We start from the raw sequence: 16,422 nt of genomic DNA on the forward strand, positions 1-16,422 counted from the left end.
CACCCTTTAACGGTCAAGCCAGCCGGCCCTTTACTTATGACACAGGCGCACGCTTGGCACTACTTTGTTGATGCACGTGCGGCTATTGCGCACACAATTCACAAACACAGAAAATATATATTTTTTTGGTTTGGACTGAAGTGTACTTTGGGGGTTACAGCACCCTTTAACGGTCAAGCCAGCCGGCCCTTTACTTATGACACAGGCGCACGCTTGGCACTACTTTGTTGATGCACGTGCGGCTACTGCGCACACAATTCACAAACACAGAAAATATATATTTTTTTGTTTGGGCTGGAGTGTACTTTGGGGGTTACAGCACCCTTTAACAGTCAAGCCAGCTGGCCCTTTACTTATGACACAGGCGCACGCTTGGCACTACTTTGTTGATGCACGTGCGGCTACTGCGCACACAATTCACAAACACAGAAAAATTATTTTGTTATTTGGTTTGGAGTGTACTTTGGGGGTTACAGCACCCTTTAACGGTCAAGCCAGCCGGCCCTTTACTTATGACACAGGCGCACTCTTGGCACTACTTTGTTGATGCACGTGCGGCTACTGCGCACACAATTCACAAACACAGAAAAAATATTATTTTTTTAGCACTTGGGGGGAGCACCCCTGATGGACAGAGCACCCCCTGGACAACACTACAGCACCCCTTTAGGACTGGGACACTGCACAGGACTTTGGAGTGGACACAGCCCCTATGGAGAACTGACTGCACAACACAGTCCAGCCAGCCCCTATGGACTTTGAAGTAGTGGACACAGCCCCTATGGACTTTGAAGTAGTGGACACAGCCCCTATTAACAACAGCAGCACAACACAACACAGCCAGCCCCTATGGACTTTGAAGTAGTGGACAACAGCAGCACAGCGCAGCACAGCACAGCACAGCACAACACTACTCTGCACTACACTACACTACACAGCCCAGCCAGCCCTAACTCCCACCCTCCCTCTTCACTGTCCACAGCCGAGTGAGAAAATGGCGCCGACGCGGGTACCTTATATAGGATCCAAAGCCCGCGAGACCCGGAAGGCGGGATGATGAAGTTTTGCCTCGATTTCAGATCCGAGTCAGGCGGGAAAAGTCGAGCCTGACTCGGATCTGCCTCAGATCGGGGGGGCTCGGGGGGGTTCGGATTTCAGAAATCCGAACCCGCTCACCCCTAATTGGTACAGTATAAGTGTGATGATGCATGCATGTACTGGTACAGTATAAGTGTGATGATGCATGTGTGTATTGGTACAGTATAAGTGTGATGATGCATGCATGTACTGGTACAGTATAAGTGTGATGATGCATGTGTGTGTTGGTACAGTATAAGTGTGATGATGCATGTGTGTATTGGTACAGTATAAGTGTGATGATACATGCATGTACTGGTACATTATAAGTGTGATGCAGGGGCAGAACTATGGGAGACAATGGAGGCATCTGCCTCCGGGCTCCAGCACTGAAGGGGCACCTCCTCCATTGTCCACAACATATTCACCCCACTTAGGGCTGTAACTATGTACCTGGAGTGTACCGTCATGGCCGCCCAATACATGGCACCCCTTCCCGGCACCTGAGAAGCCACCATACACTAGTGGAGAGCTCCATGTCAGACCACCAGCTGCTGCCTTCTTCTATCTATAGCCTGCCTGCATGCGAATTACTACATTACAGTGTCAGCGGCTGTGACAGGGGGGGCACCAAATAATAATTTGCTTCCGGGCGTCTGGAATGAACTTACGCCACTGGTGTGATGATGCATGTGTGTACTGGTACAGTATAAGTGTGATGATTAATGTATATTGGTACAGTATAAGTGTGATGATTAATGTATATTGGTACAGTATAAGTGTGATGATGCATGTGTGTATTGGTACAGTATAAGTGTGATTGGTACAGTATAATGGTAAAAAATGTATGTGAATTTAGCAATAGTGCATCTGGGGAAATAGACGTGCGTGCTGGGTGTGGGAGGGGGGGACGACAGAAAGCTCCATGATGTATTGGGGCGGTGGAATACGTACTTGTGTGTGTTTGTCACATATATGAATTCATGTGGGTCTTAGAATATATTATAGGTGTGACCTTTGTGGGGGTGTTGTGGCCAAGTGAGCGGTGCGGGAGTGGGGGGGAGCATGATGCTGCAATGACACCCATCATGGCCTCACCCCCAATATACAAAGCTGCAATTAAGGGAGAAATGCGTCATCAAGCCGCAAGGGCTGCCCATTTCACTCCAGAAGTGGGCAGCATAGGGCGACAGCAGTGGACCTCCAGGAGACTTGCCTGTGTTTTCAGAGCACCTGGGAGAGCCGCTCGAGATTCGGGAATTTCCTGGACAATCTGAGAGAGTAGGCCTGTATGGAGTAGATGCCAGTGACGTGCGGTGAGGCCAATGGCTGGGGGGGGAAGGAGGCAGGTAGATTTTGGAGGATTGTCCTGAGCTCTGGGTTTTTGCCCCATTTTGCAAGGAGGGTTTGAGAGGTGTTGCACTGGTGCACACTGTGAAGGTGGGTGTCTCCACGGTATGCCGCATAAGGAAAGCTCCCACCAGGTGCATGCCACACCTACCACCGCAGCCACGCCCTCCATCCCATTATAGAGACCTCTGGTATTGGGAGGTATGGAGAGGCTGGGTGAAAGGGTGAACATACTAATAATACAGACTAATATATATATATATATATATTAGTATATTCAGTTTCTATCTAGTGAATCAGCTGAGACTGGACAATAACAGACAAAGAGGTCAGAATGCGCTCTCACTATCTTACAATCTAATATTGTTTCTTCATTTATATTTGAGCAGCTGTTCCTCTGTTTCCTATACACAGGACTGATTGGCGCTGACCAGAAACTCAGCAGCTTTGTCAGTGAAATTGTGCAGCACTATCCAGCCAGGACTCCCAGTCTGAATTACTGATATGCCTCTACATTGGAGGGGAATTTACTATACTCCCTGTGCTTTAATCAGCACAGAAAATTTACAGAGTTTGTCAGGCAGGAAATTCTGGTTGTACCAGGACATGAAACATAGATACTGAAAACGGGGTCAGGGCCTGATTCAGAGCCGGACGCTATTTGCGCTCGCTCGTTCAGAAAAAGGGGCTGGCTATTTAAATTGTGCGGTCGCTCTTTGCGGTCTGATGACGCCTCTATGTGTGAGCAAGTGAACGAAACATGCGCTCACTATTTTCTAAAGACGCCCCCTGGCCGCTCGCATCCTACGTCATCTCCGCTATTTATTAGATTAATCGAGTACATCGAAAGGCGTCTGAACTGCTCGCAGTGCTTGTGGTAGGATTTTCCTACCGCAATCATGCGAACAGTTCAGGCTAAGAAACAACCAAGTGACGTGGTCGATGACGCTGCTTTGTTAATTATGCACACCCTTAAAACGCCCGTTTTGACCGTTTGGCACGCCTACGTTCGGATCACCACTCCCCCGTTTTCAAGCACCTTCCCCTGTTACCACCCACAAACGCCTCATCCTGTCACTCAAATTTGCAGGCACTCGCTGTTTTGCGAGCGCTCGATTTCCGACCGCAATGACTGGTTGGCGCATGTGCATTACGACCCATACGCATGCGCAGATGTGCGAACATCGCTCGGAGCGAACGAGCGGCCGCTTACGAGCGGCTCTGAATCAGGCCCTCTGTCCCCAGTGAGGAATTGTCTATTTGTAGAGGTTATTACATAGCAACCAGTTACCACCTGTCCCTAGTTTCTACAGTCCCAGGATCTAAAAATTGCTCACTGAAAACTTTTGTCACTGAAAATGTCCCTATTTTTTAATACTGACTAACTGACAATAAAATGTAAAACAATTTCTGCACAATAACAGCAATTCTCACCTACCGTACCTCTATCTATTCTTTCGAACATGTTGAAGCGCAAATAGAATATTGTGCAGACTCATTCGCTACAACTTGACAATTATGTAAGTGAGCAATGGCACATGTTGGACGCATTGATGATATACTGTCGTTTTTTGGAGAACTAAATATATTTATAAATTGGTTTATCACACGTTAAAGATGAAACACTGTAAAAACTGATCAACAGAACATGATATGCAAAAAATACACTAATTTGCAACTGTTTGGTAAAAAACAACTTATATAGTAAGCAAGATTTATAACAATGTATTCTATTTTATTATTTGTTGTATTTATTTATTTATGTATTTATTTACAGGTACGGTATTATCTTATATACAGCATTGTAGCTATTGTGTTTTTGTGAAAGCGAACTGCTGGATATTATAGGAATGTATAATCGGAGCCGTAATGCTGTATCTCGGGTGCCATAGCGATCTAGAGGAGAGGGGCACTGCCATGCTGGCCCATCACAGAGACCCCTGCTACTTCTGCACATATGCAGTCCCATTTGAGTTTACAGGTCTGGCACTGTAATCCCAAACAGGGTTCTAGACGACCCACTTATACGAGCAGAACAGGGACGATGGACTATTACTACTGGATCCCCGCACCTGTGCGCCCCATGCCACCGCCTGTTATGTACACTTGTTGACTTCTTGGCAGGGGTCCCGGAGAGGGATGTGATTCCTGGCTTGGGCATAGCAAGAGACAGAGCCACCCTGACACGATGGTGTGCAAATTATGTCGTCAAGCTGGCCGGACCACCCACTTCACTGGACGATCAGCGGGAGGTTGCCTCAGATTCCGGGAGACTTGACTGCTCATCCGGGAGACACATCCGAGATTTGTGAGCCTCCCGGATGTTTTGGGCGAGTAGACAGGCTGGCTGTCATGTAATATCATGTTTGTGACATACGGGGCTAAATCAGTCACCTTATAAAAGACATTTAGCTCCACCTACATTAAACCTTCAGCTTCCTCCTCTCAGATGATCTTACAATCTAAGAGCCTGATTCAGACCCGCTCGCGAGCGCATAGTGCTCGCAAGCAGGTCGATTGTCAGCCAGTGCGCAGGCGCGGTGTGCGCAATGCGCATGCACGAGCCCCGCAGCGAGTGAGAACTTCACTTGCTCCGGGGCTCGCTACAAAATGGGGCGGCTGTCGATGTTGATCGACAGCTCGCCCCGTTTTGTAGGCGGGGAGAGGGGGTGGCTGGACAAACGGAGGCGTTCCCGAAGGAACGCCTGCCATTTGTGGGCGGCCCTACTGACATCATTCGTGATGTCATTAGTGAACTTCCTGCTCTATCAGAGCAGGAAGTTCACTCGGGCTTGCGGGAACCGAGACCACAAGGGTCTCGTTGCAAGCCCGATGGTCGTGATAATCGCAACCATCGCCAGGCTGCTCGCAAAAGCTGTGGGTGGTAAACCACAGCTATGCGAGCGGCCTGGAGGCGGATTTTTAATTTTTTTTTGATTTGCCCTGATTCAGAGCGAGCGCTCACAAATAGCGAGCGCCTCTGAGTCAGGCCCTAAGTACAGAGGGGGATGATAAAGATATGAGTTGGTGGGTCTCTGTCATTGAGGGTGCATGACAATACTCGGGGATGCTGCTGCTCCCCCACCTATAACCCTATAGCGGGCACCTGCCATGAGAATACCTCCCCAACTACAATGCAGCCCCGATCGTGATGACAGAACGGAGCCAACACATTGGGACTGTCCTGCTGAAATGGAGACTATTGGGAAGTATGGTTTGGGGAACACCTGTTACATAAACAAGCGGAAACTGGTTGGCAAATCACAGGACTGCGAGGAGGGGGCGGGGCTAAATTATGCGGTTTTAGGCCATTTAGCCCTGCCCCCCCCCATACGGAGCCGCGATTCCTGCCAATTATCTCCCCATCCTGACCACTTCACTAGGCAGAGTGTGGGAATGCGGAAAATCAGGACATTCTTCCAGTGGGAGGGGCAACACAAAAATTCGGGAGCCTACTGCAACTTCTAGGAGAGTAGGTAAGTATGGTATTAAACCCAGAGCTTTCCCCGTGTGGTAAAACTTGTGTCTAATTGGATATGCCCTCTTACCCTTATGTATGTCATGTATGTATGTCTTTTACAACCCAGTATAATGTTAATCTTGATTCAAATTGTAAAGCGCAACGGAATTTGCTGCGCTATATAAGAAACTGTTAATAAATAAATAATATGCCCCTTATTGGCAAATTGTGGCGGTACGTGATTTACACTCACTGCAGAGTATGTGATGCCTAATAACTATGAGGATTTTCTCTTGCTTATCCGCATACACATATTTTAATAGACCCCTATATGCGGCCCCAAGTCGAAACTATCACCCGGGACACCTGCTCTACCTGGTCCACAGGTACCTACACTTATTACAGACTTAGGCCCTGATTCAGAGCCGCTCGTAAGCGGCCGCTCGTTCGTTCTGACCGATGTTCGCACATCTGCGCATGCGTACGGATTTTAATACGCATGCGCGAACCAGTCAGTGCGGCCGAAAATCGTTTGTTCGCTATATAGCGAATGCCTGTTACTTTGAGTGACAGAAGGAGGCGTATGTGGGTGGTAACAGGGGAAGGTGCTTGAAAACGGGGGTGTGGAATTCGAACGCAGGCGTGCTTAAAGGTCAAAACGGGCATTTTAAGGGAGTGCATAATTAATACAGCAGCGTCATTGACCACGTCACTTGTTTTTTTTTTACTTAGAACTGCTCGCAAAATAGCGGTTGAAAAAACCAGCCACAAGAATAGCGAGCAGTTCATACGCTGTTCGATGTACTCGATTAATCTAATAAATAGCGGACATGACGTATGGTGCGAGCGGCAAGGGGGCGTATTTTTCAAAATTACAACCGCAAGTTTTGCTCGCTCGTTCAGACTTAGAGGCGTGAACAGACCGCAATTAGCGAACGGTTCATTTGAATAGCCACCCCTTGTTTTAGAACGAACGACCGCAAATAGCGAGCTGCTCTGAATGAGGGCCTTATCTCACAGTTTGTTGGTAATATGTTTAATTATGAGACAATGTATAGCATTATATTACTATCTTTTATATATGCATCTCAAGAGTATTTATAAAATGCACCGAAGTGTATTTAGGAGACAGCACAATGACTCAGTGGTTAGTAATGCTTCTCCACAGCACTGGTGTCATGGGTTTGATTCCAACCATGGCCCTATATTGTGTGGAGTTTGTATGTTCTCTCCACATTTACATGGGATTCCTCCAGGTGCCCCAGTTTGTTCCACAATTCAAAAAAAAAAACATACCGGAATTGTAATTGCATACTTACCTACCCTCCCACCGGAAGATTGCCCGGATCTACCAAATCCCACCTCGTGGCTCCGTATGGAGACGGCAGGGCTAAATGGTGCAAAACATAGGAGCCCGGCCCCGCCACACACAGTGGTCAGCTGCGTCTCTTCTCCAGGCTTCTCCCGGAGAAGTCAGCAAGGATAGGTAATTGGCTTCTGACAAAAATGATCCTTAGTGTATGTGTGACCATGTGGTAGGGAATATAGGGCCTGATTCAGCAAGGATCGCTATTCTGCTTATTCGCACGCAGCACAGTTGCTAATATCAGCGGAGATATGTAAATGTTTGCATTCGCAAAGCGATTGCAGCCTAACATAAGGACGCTTACTTCCCCTTACTCACATCCGTATACTTTGTCATCTTAGCGAAACAATCGGTAACATCAAGTAACATCGGACCCATACGCACAGGTAAGGCAGGGTCAGACCTCACTCAGGAATTGCTTACTTCAGCGCACGCTATGAGGTCTCAGGCTGCGTATGGTATCGCAGTGGCTAATTTATGCACGCCCCTGCAACGCCGTTGAAATGCACTGGCACGCCTGCGTCGGGCGACTCCCCCCCCCCAATCACCACCCATGTACGGCACTACCTGTCATTCACTCTGCCATGGGTCGGCGTATCTTCTGCAATCGCTTTCCCCATTGTAGTGGCTAGTTTGCGCACTGCGATGCATACGCATGCTCAGAACGCAACGATTGCGTGCTTATAAGCAAGTGTGTGTCTGATTCAGACCCGTTCGCTAAGCTGCGGACGCATGCTATGGCCGATAGTCGCCCGTCTGTGCATGCGTATGCAGCAAAATACGCATGCGCGAACCAGTCACTGCGATCATGAATTGTGCGCTCGTAGTACACAGACTGGATGCTACTTTGAGTGACAGCGCCGTTTGTGGGTGGTAACGGGAAGGTGCTTGTGAACGGGGGAGTGGTGTTGTGAACGCAGGCGTGTCTGGCTGTCAAAACGGAGTTTTATGGGTGTGTATAATTACAAAGATGCCTCATTGTACACGTCACGTGGTTGTATTTTACACTGAAGTGCTTGCGGTAGGGTAGAGTCAACCACAAGCGCTGCATTCGCTTCCGATGGTTCTCAATGTACCGATGGTTGCATACACTTCCTGGAGATGACGTACGCTAGTGGGCGTCTTAAGACACGCTGATGGGCGTCTACATACACAAAACAATCGCACGCCAAGACATAGTGGGCGTGCTATCGCCTGCCATGCCGTCACTCAGCCGAATTTGCAAAGGCTGGGAGCGAGCGTACGCATCTAGCAAACGGGTCTGAATGAGCTCCTGTGTTGAATCAGGCCCATAGATTGTAAGCTCCACTGGGCCAGGGACTGGATATAATATTCTATGTGAAGCGCTGTGGAATATCTGTGCGCTATATGAAAGGCTGAAGATAAAGAAAATAGTGCTTGTTTACTGAATGTTTTGCACGGTCCTTTAATATCTGCCATTAAATCACACATAATGAAAATGTTCTTCACTGACAGGAACAGGACGGAGGGAATGTGGATGAAAGGTTTATTGCTGTCCCTGGCCAGTCTTTATGGGATTTGCTGTGTGTTACACTTGAATGGAATTGATGTCCTTAGTACAACACTGACACAATGTAAATGAGTTACACTTCACTGGTCTTTGTCTTGTTTTTAATGAGAAAAATGACAAACGAGGGGGAGAGGTCAGTGGGAGTTAGGTCCTTTATCAATCAATATTATTATCAAATGGACAGGAGAAAGAACTAACCGTTAGCTGCTCCCGTGGGGTGACAAGCTGGCGAGATTAATGGCGCGACTACCTAATTGCTGAGGAAACAATTAGATGCCTTGGAGAAGAAAACATTGGATAAATGAATAGGCTTCTCTTTGCCACCATAACCACAGGTTTGTCAAACATTCCTAACGTGGACAAGTGGAGGTGTTGGCCACAGCAACCAATCAGCTTCTACCTATCATTTCACAGAATGTACTAGATAAATGCTAGCTAGCATCTGATTGGTTGCTATGGAGAAAACATCCACTTGTCCTGTTTAGGAAATGCGATAACTCTCCACAGTGTAAAAGGATATTAGAAGGGGATGAAGTCACCAGGTCGACAATGGCTACAGTCATATTGTCAACAACACAATGTTGACAGTAATGACGTCGACATCGTTGATATCTTGACATGGAACATCTGCAATAGGTGAAATACTGCAGATTGCCGACATTAGGGTTAGGTTGTGGGAGGGGACGGTTAGGGATGAGCACTAGGTGGATGATTAGGGTTAAGCTGTGGGAGCGGAAGGTTAGGCACTAGGTTAGGATTAGGGACAGGTGTTAGCATTTCTCACCGCTGGATGACAGCTGGAACACACCTATCACCGGACCCAGAAGGCACTGCCAGAGCCTCCAGAGATCTGCTAGTATTAAAGTGAGCGCTGCACCAGGACCATTATCTACTATATATAATCGGTGCAGGGTGTGCGGCCCACACCATACACCTTGCACCCATGTTTAATACCTACCTCTCTTGAGTCCTGTGTTGGTGCTGCAGCAGGACAAATCACCGGGAAAATGGTGTGGCGGCCATTTTCCAAGAGATTTGGACATGCGCAGTAGACAAGTCTCTGGGACCATGGCGGAGAATCTACTTCATTAGCGCAGTAGATTCTGGCACAATTCCAGGGTCTACTTCACCACAGAGAGGAGGGGTTCTGCAAAGAGTCTACAGATGGGTCACCTCATCTCTGACATCACCCCCGACCGGGACACATTGTTTTGTTGACATTCTAATCATGTTGACATTTTTTCTATAGCAGCGACCGTTGATTGGCTGAGATCGTCCGGCTCTTCCTCAATCAGTACTTGCCCCTAGACTCTTATGACAATGGCCCACGTAAAAAAAATGGTCATATCGAGGTTAGCACAGTACAGCGTATACATGTGATCGGGTCACAACGTTTTGTTATTTTACCAAGAGGAGTGGACGACTACATGGACAAGGGGACCAAGCCCAAACCGAGAAGTAGGTAAGTATGAAGAGTGAGTGTTAGTGTGTTTAATAAAGGGTTAACACATTCAGTGTGCGTGTCCTGTAATTTTTATAACTAGCTGGGATACCCGGCGTTGCCACTGTAATTATTAATTTTATGCAATTATCCCCACATCCAACTCCAACAGGGATGTGTGGAAGAGCTCTGGGCTGATTCTCTGGATGGGGGGGGACCCCATGTTAATTTTGGGGTCCCGACTTTTCAAGGATTTCCAGCCCTGTGCTGACCAGTTTGGGGCTGGTTTAACATTATAGCAGATGGACCCTGCGCTGTGTGTCTCCCTGGGTGAGCCCCCCGGCTAGTTCAGCTCGGTGCTGGTCACTGTAAAAATGAGGGGACCCCACGCCGGTTTGTCCCCTGATTTCTCAGTACCAGACCGGGCTCATTGACCCTTTCATTACAAGTTTACACACCAAAGACTGCACAGATCAAACATGATTCTTAGTAAATTTACACACTAGTATCTGATTGGTTGCTATAGGCAACATCATTTGTCCTCTTTAGAAAATTGGATAAATTTCCCCCTCTTATATCTGACGTTGTATGCTTGTTCCTCCCCAGTAAAACACACATACTGCCTGTCCAAGGTGCACTGCTTCACGTGTTTTCCTTCATATGTACTGTACATTGTACACAGTGTTTACCTAATAGCTCTGTGAGCAACACAGAGATATGTAAGGAATGCGGGCAGGCTTCTGAGTTCCTTACCTAGCTGGAAAATCCATAGTGCAGCTCTCATGTGTAGTCATACTCTCTCCATATGGTGACAGCAGTACGAAACCCAGTCTCAGCACTAGCACTGTACATGGCTCTGTAGTTGGCTGATACTAGAATTAGACCAACACTCAGTTCCCACGTCTAAGAGATTCTGCAGCAAGAGGGGCCCAAGGATTCCACAAGGACCCTGAAGAAATGAGCTGGTGAGTGTATCAAAGTTTGCTTGACTACAGCATTTCAGAGGTTAACATGTGTCTCCTGCAGTTCTGAGTTCATGTTTCAATTTTGACCAGGTTTCTATGTGACTTTGTATGTTCTCCCTATTTTGGGATTGTTGTCCCTTTTATTTTCATGTTACGTTGTCAGAATGCGGTTTCTTTGTCACATAATCATTGTGTTTTTGAAAAACCCCTCTCACAATAGTTTTAGAAATAATATAACTCTAATAAATCTTGTATCCACTTGTAATTTTAGGTTTTGGTAATTTTTGGTACTCCTGTAATTGGAGTGCCGGACCAGTATTTTGTTATATCATAGAATTTTTATTTTAAAGCTGTGACAATTAGCTCATGTGACCATTCACAACCAATGCTGAGAAAGCTGGCAGTTTGATGACATCACAGGATGTTTCTCAGGAGCCTACTGAGCATGCTCCTTCCAGTACATGGGCTGTTCACTCGCTCATTAATGCTTATGAATATTTATGTCCACCGTATATTATTATGCAAAAAGTTGAATATAGAAGAAGGGGGGATGTATCAAACCTTCGAGAAAGACAAAGTGAAGTTGGCATTATCAATCAACTTCAGTCATTTGTCAGATAAATGATGGGTGGAAGCTGAAGGTTTGATACATCTCCCCCAGGGGCGTATCTATAATGGGTGCAGGGTGTGCGGGGCACACGGGCCGGGGGGCCCCGCACCACACACCCTGCACCCACAGTATTACTTACCTCTCCGGAGTCCAACGTCGGGGTGGGGTCCGGCGCTGTAAAAAGGACTGGAAAATGGCCGCCGCGGACATTTTCCCGGTGGCCTGCGCATACTCTATAGAGTCTGGGCGCACTCTAGTGCCCAGAGTCTATAACTCCGGAGCTGGCCGCGCACAGCTCAGTGCGCTGCCATCCGCAGGACAGAGAGGAGGGGGCCCGTGTTGGAGTCTGCACACGGTCCCCCTCCTCTCTAGAAACGCTCCTGATCTCCCCCCCCCCCAATAACATAACATAATATAATATTCTAGTCTCCCACTCAGACACACTTACACCCCTTTTACACTGGCCAACTAACACCGGGTTATTGCCATGTCAACCCAGGTCGCGGCTCAGTGTTAAAGGGGCCAGGATTGGATTCCCGGGTTGAGTGACCCGACAATCCAACCTGGGTAGCAAGCAGGGTCGAACATGGGAATGTCCTGTGTAACCCTGCAGTGTGAAAGGTGACCTGGTCTTGTCATACTGTATGTGAAACAAAGCACACTGGTTTAGTGAATTCTGTGCAGATGACCGGCATGACTCTGTCTGTATGATATTAGTCTAATCTTCAGGGAAACGAGTCCCAGGATTAACTGGAGGCTGAAATTCCCTTTAATCCATTTGCTAATAGGGATGTGACTGATGTCTGGGAGAGGATTGAATGGTTGTTTCCAAAACTGTGTTAATATTGTGTAGACTGGACAATAACTGATCCAAGGTAAAAAACACAACAGACAGTGTAGACAGTGCTGTGTCACATATGTACATATATATTCTTCAGTGCATTGTAAGTAAGTAGTGTATTCTATAATCAGATACAGTAGCTCAGTGCTTGCTGGAGAGTGTTCTATCTTTTAAAGTGACTCCCTCACCTACACAAATAGTGACATCAATGCCCCTGTAATAATCTTTCAAAATCATTTGCGGGGACCCCGAGTGGGTTTCTTTTAGGTATGTCAGAACTCAGGGTAGTGTCAGGCGACCATTTAAAATGCCAGTTTTTAAGCCTGGTGTTTAATCGCTAAAGTGGTGATACACATCTGACGTGTCTAACATTATACACTGGGGCTGCCGTGAGAAATGTTACGATGGGGCCGTGACTCCACATTGTGAATTTAGAGCCCCATCCGTAGACGCTCCACGAAGAATGGTGCATGGTCACGCCATGTTGGGGGGGGGTGTAGTCTCGAAGCCGACGAGGGTCTAAATGCCGACCTCCGGCTTCCAGACTTTCTAATCCCGGCGTGGTACTAATGACAGGGGTCGAAAACTCGGCGCCTGTCATTAACCATACGCCGGCGGTAATACCTACTACACCCGTTGGTGGTGTAACTGTGCTTCTATGGAAGTCCTGGGTCCCTGTAATGAACCGCGGTATGTACCTGAAGATAGGGGTGATGTGCCGCATTGCGGAAGTGATACTTAGTACATCCCGTCCTTTACCAACATCCAGTTTATCTATACGGGCTTCCGCTGTGCCATGCGGCCGGCGGTAAATCATACTGATTTCCTGCAGACATGTGAGGTAAGTATTTGTGTACTGCAAACTAATGGAGTAATGATGTCCCCAGTGTAGGCTGTTCTGTTTTGATTAAAGTTTAATATTATTTGTATGGATTTACTGGAATCCTGTGTTTGCTATGAGGGGGAGAAAATGAATTATTACTATTGATCAAGCAACTACCACCATCTGCACTGTTACAGAGGAGCGATTATTACTGTATTTACACACAGCGTAGGTCTGCAGAGACCGGAAATGTATCCCAGGAACACGAATAAACACTGACAGCAATATGTATGCTTATTATTTATGGTCTATTGCCTGAAAGGTATTTGTGTGTATTTACGTTTATTAACAACTGTACTGCTCTGTGACGCCATATGCATAGGGCTACTTTCAGAATCACTTGTACTCAGCTGGAAGTAAAGTTGGGTACATTAGACGATACATCGTCCGATCCGGCGGATTGGGCCGACATATCATCCACATCGGCAAATGTGTACCCACTATGGATGACCACCCGCGCTCCCGCAGGTCATCCATCGGGGTCATTCCGTCGGCCTGCATGTAGTGCAGACAGAACGACCCAGCTGCCAACGCAAGGCAGGTGATTTGAGCCGGTGCCCCACATATCGGATGGTCGGGCATCGGATCGTGTAATGTGTACCGGCCACCCGATATGTTAGTGTTAGTGTGTACCCAGCTTAAGACTGGTTGCAATCTGACACTGTTCTGAGAAGCGGCTTTAATAATAGGCATAAGGGGGTACTTCTTACAGAGGTAGTCTGAAATAGATGCCCCATTGGCATACGTATGACTCAAAATATGGATACACGCCCGCGACATGCCCATGAGATGGTTCTCGTCCGTGCTTACGTTGAGCTGACGCCCAGTTGACACCCAGTAACATCTATTTCATGGATGGAAAGAAACAAACAGGCAAGGTAGATTCAGAATCACTTGGAGATACACCAAATGCTTACGCTCGCTACGGTGCGGTATACTAAAACTCGCTAAATGCAGCCGCATGCGTACAATCGCCGAATCAGAATTTGGTTGACAAAGAGGACTGGACAGAATTTTTTTTTTCTCATTGTCAGAACAATCCCCACTATGGATAAGGGCCCACCTCCATTATGGAGTAATATAGATAATTAAAATATCAGCATTACTCCAGTGTGCTGAAACGATTATAGCATTGTAATCTTAACTCTCTTTAAATAAATATACATACAAAATTAATAATAGTAATGTAATTTTAGGGTGAAATACTGAATATTATTATTATATAATGACGATACACAGTTCAGAGACCGATGCACCTGTCACCCCAGAACTACAGTTCCCAGAATGCAGAGATCAGGGAGTACTGGGAGCGCAGTAATGCAGTTCAGCCAGCAGGGGCGCTGTGGCTCCCTCACAAACAAACAGCGGACACATACAGACCACACTGACACTACACAGTGCACTGTCTAGTGGAGGAGGCAGCAGGCAGAGGAATGGGAGCTTTTGCTTGTCCTGGACTAGCAGCCATCTGATACCCTGCGTCGGGCTCCAGTAAGTATGCCAGGGATACAGTGCCAGCCTCTACTGGGTGCGTTTATTTCCCTGCTGCGTCTGGTGGGGGGAGTGCACTTTGTGAGTAGGGTAACCACACTCCCAGCAGGTCTCATGCCCTTTAAATGCAGCCTGAGTTGGGATGGCCAGCAGACTGGGTGCATGATGTTAGTACTTGGAGCAGGGTTTTAGGGGTGCAGTTTTGGGGGGAGGGGGGTATGCACAATTTCCTGTATAAGTTTGAGGGCAGTTTTAGGGTTAACATTCTAAGTTTAAATTATTTATAACGTGCATGCTGAGAAGGCTATTATAATATTATATTCTATATTACTGCTCCAAATACTGGTAGGACAGTGTATCATGTATCTAATGGGATCTTGCCGATTTTATCACATTTCATAAAAAAAAAAAATAATTTAAAAATAAATAAATATATAATTAAATTTTTTAGACACAGTCAGGGTTAATTTGTGTGCCTATTCTAGTACATTCTAGTCTAGTGTGTGGTCCGGATTGCGGAGCTAATAAACAGGCTGCTGAGGACATGATGACTTATTCAGCATTTGTACCTTATTGTTCACGCTGTACAGTAACTGGCTGTTACCACGTTGTAGTTACTTAACTAATAACCAGTTACTTCATAAGTCCTGCGTTCCTGTCCATCACCTCATCCGCACTGCTCCGCAGAACCCCCCTAATTGTACCGTGTCTATGGAGAAATGATGCCTAAATCTAAATTGTCATTGGAATACAAGGATGCTAGGAGACAAGGAGTTATTTAAAGACGACGTGAAGTGTTGTGAGTGACATCTCGTTTCTGTTCCTAAAGTCAGCGTGACACGTGTGAAAGTCAATGTGACATCCTGTTCATTTACTGAGGAACATGACTGAGGCACTTGGGGCCCCATGCCTCACTGATGTTCCTGCGGCTCACAGACTATCTGCCTCCTCTGTGCATAGGAGACAGATCCTCTGAAATCTGAGGCGAAGAAGCTTTTTTTTTTTTCTAGGAGCATCTCGCCACACCTCCGTAATTAGTTTTTGGCTGATGATTTTGATACAGCGTTCCTGATATATTCTCACATGCGAGTCTCGCCCCGGGGACCCAAAGTGTTCAACCCATCACACACGCTTTATTATTTGTGGAAACCGTTCCCGTCGGACGGCGTTCCAAGCTCCAGGCTGACGATACAATACTTTTATTTTCTAAACTGTGCTACAAAGGGAGTTAGGGCTGGGATTCCAACGCCATTCTTGTATGTGCTGATTGCATAAATGCCACCTCCCTGTCCTGCCCCTGGTTAGGACTACGACGTAGATGGATGTGACCTGTGGACTTTTATCTCCTGTACGTTAACTCAGTGTTAAACCTCCCTTGTTTCTGCTGTTCAGTGTGACTAACCCTAA

At 46.9% G+C, this 16,422-nt stretch overlaps 1 protein-coding gene across 2 annotated transcripts in view; it reads left to right on the top strand.

Moving 5' to 3' along the window:
• The first annotated feature begins 11,035 nt into the window (after positions 1–11,035).
• The window catches only part of LOC148474072 (dual specificity testis-specific protein kinase 1-like), a 43,325-nt gene continuing 37,938 nt past the window's right edge, over positions 11,036–16,422 (top strand). Inside the window, exon 1 of one of the 2 annotated variants that reach the window (XM_088459106.1) lies at positions 11,036–11,190. Coding sequence is in view for 1 of the 2 variants with exons in the window: in XM_088459104.1 (XP_088315230.1) it covers position 15,015 (1 nt within the window). In the remaining variant the exon portion in view is untranslated. Of the gene's footprint in view, positions 11,191–14,870; positions 15,016–16,422 lie in introns of those variants that run through there. The other variant, XM_088459104.1, reaches the window with a different exon arrangement.

The sequence above is a fragment of the Taudactylus pleione genome, unplaced genomic scaffold (assembly GCF_031769625.1).
Source record: "Taudactylus pleione unplaced genomic scaffold, aTauple2 ptg000897l, whole genome shotgun sequence".
Classification (NCBI taxonomy): Eukaryota; Metazoa; Chordata; class Amphibia; order Anura; family Myobatrachidae; genus Taudactylus; species Taudactylus pleione.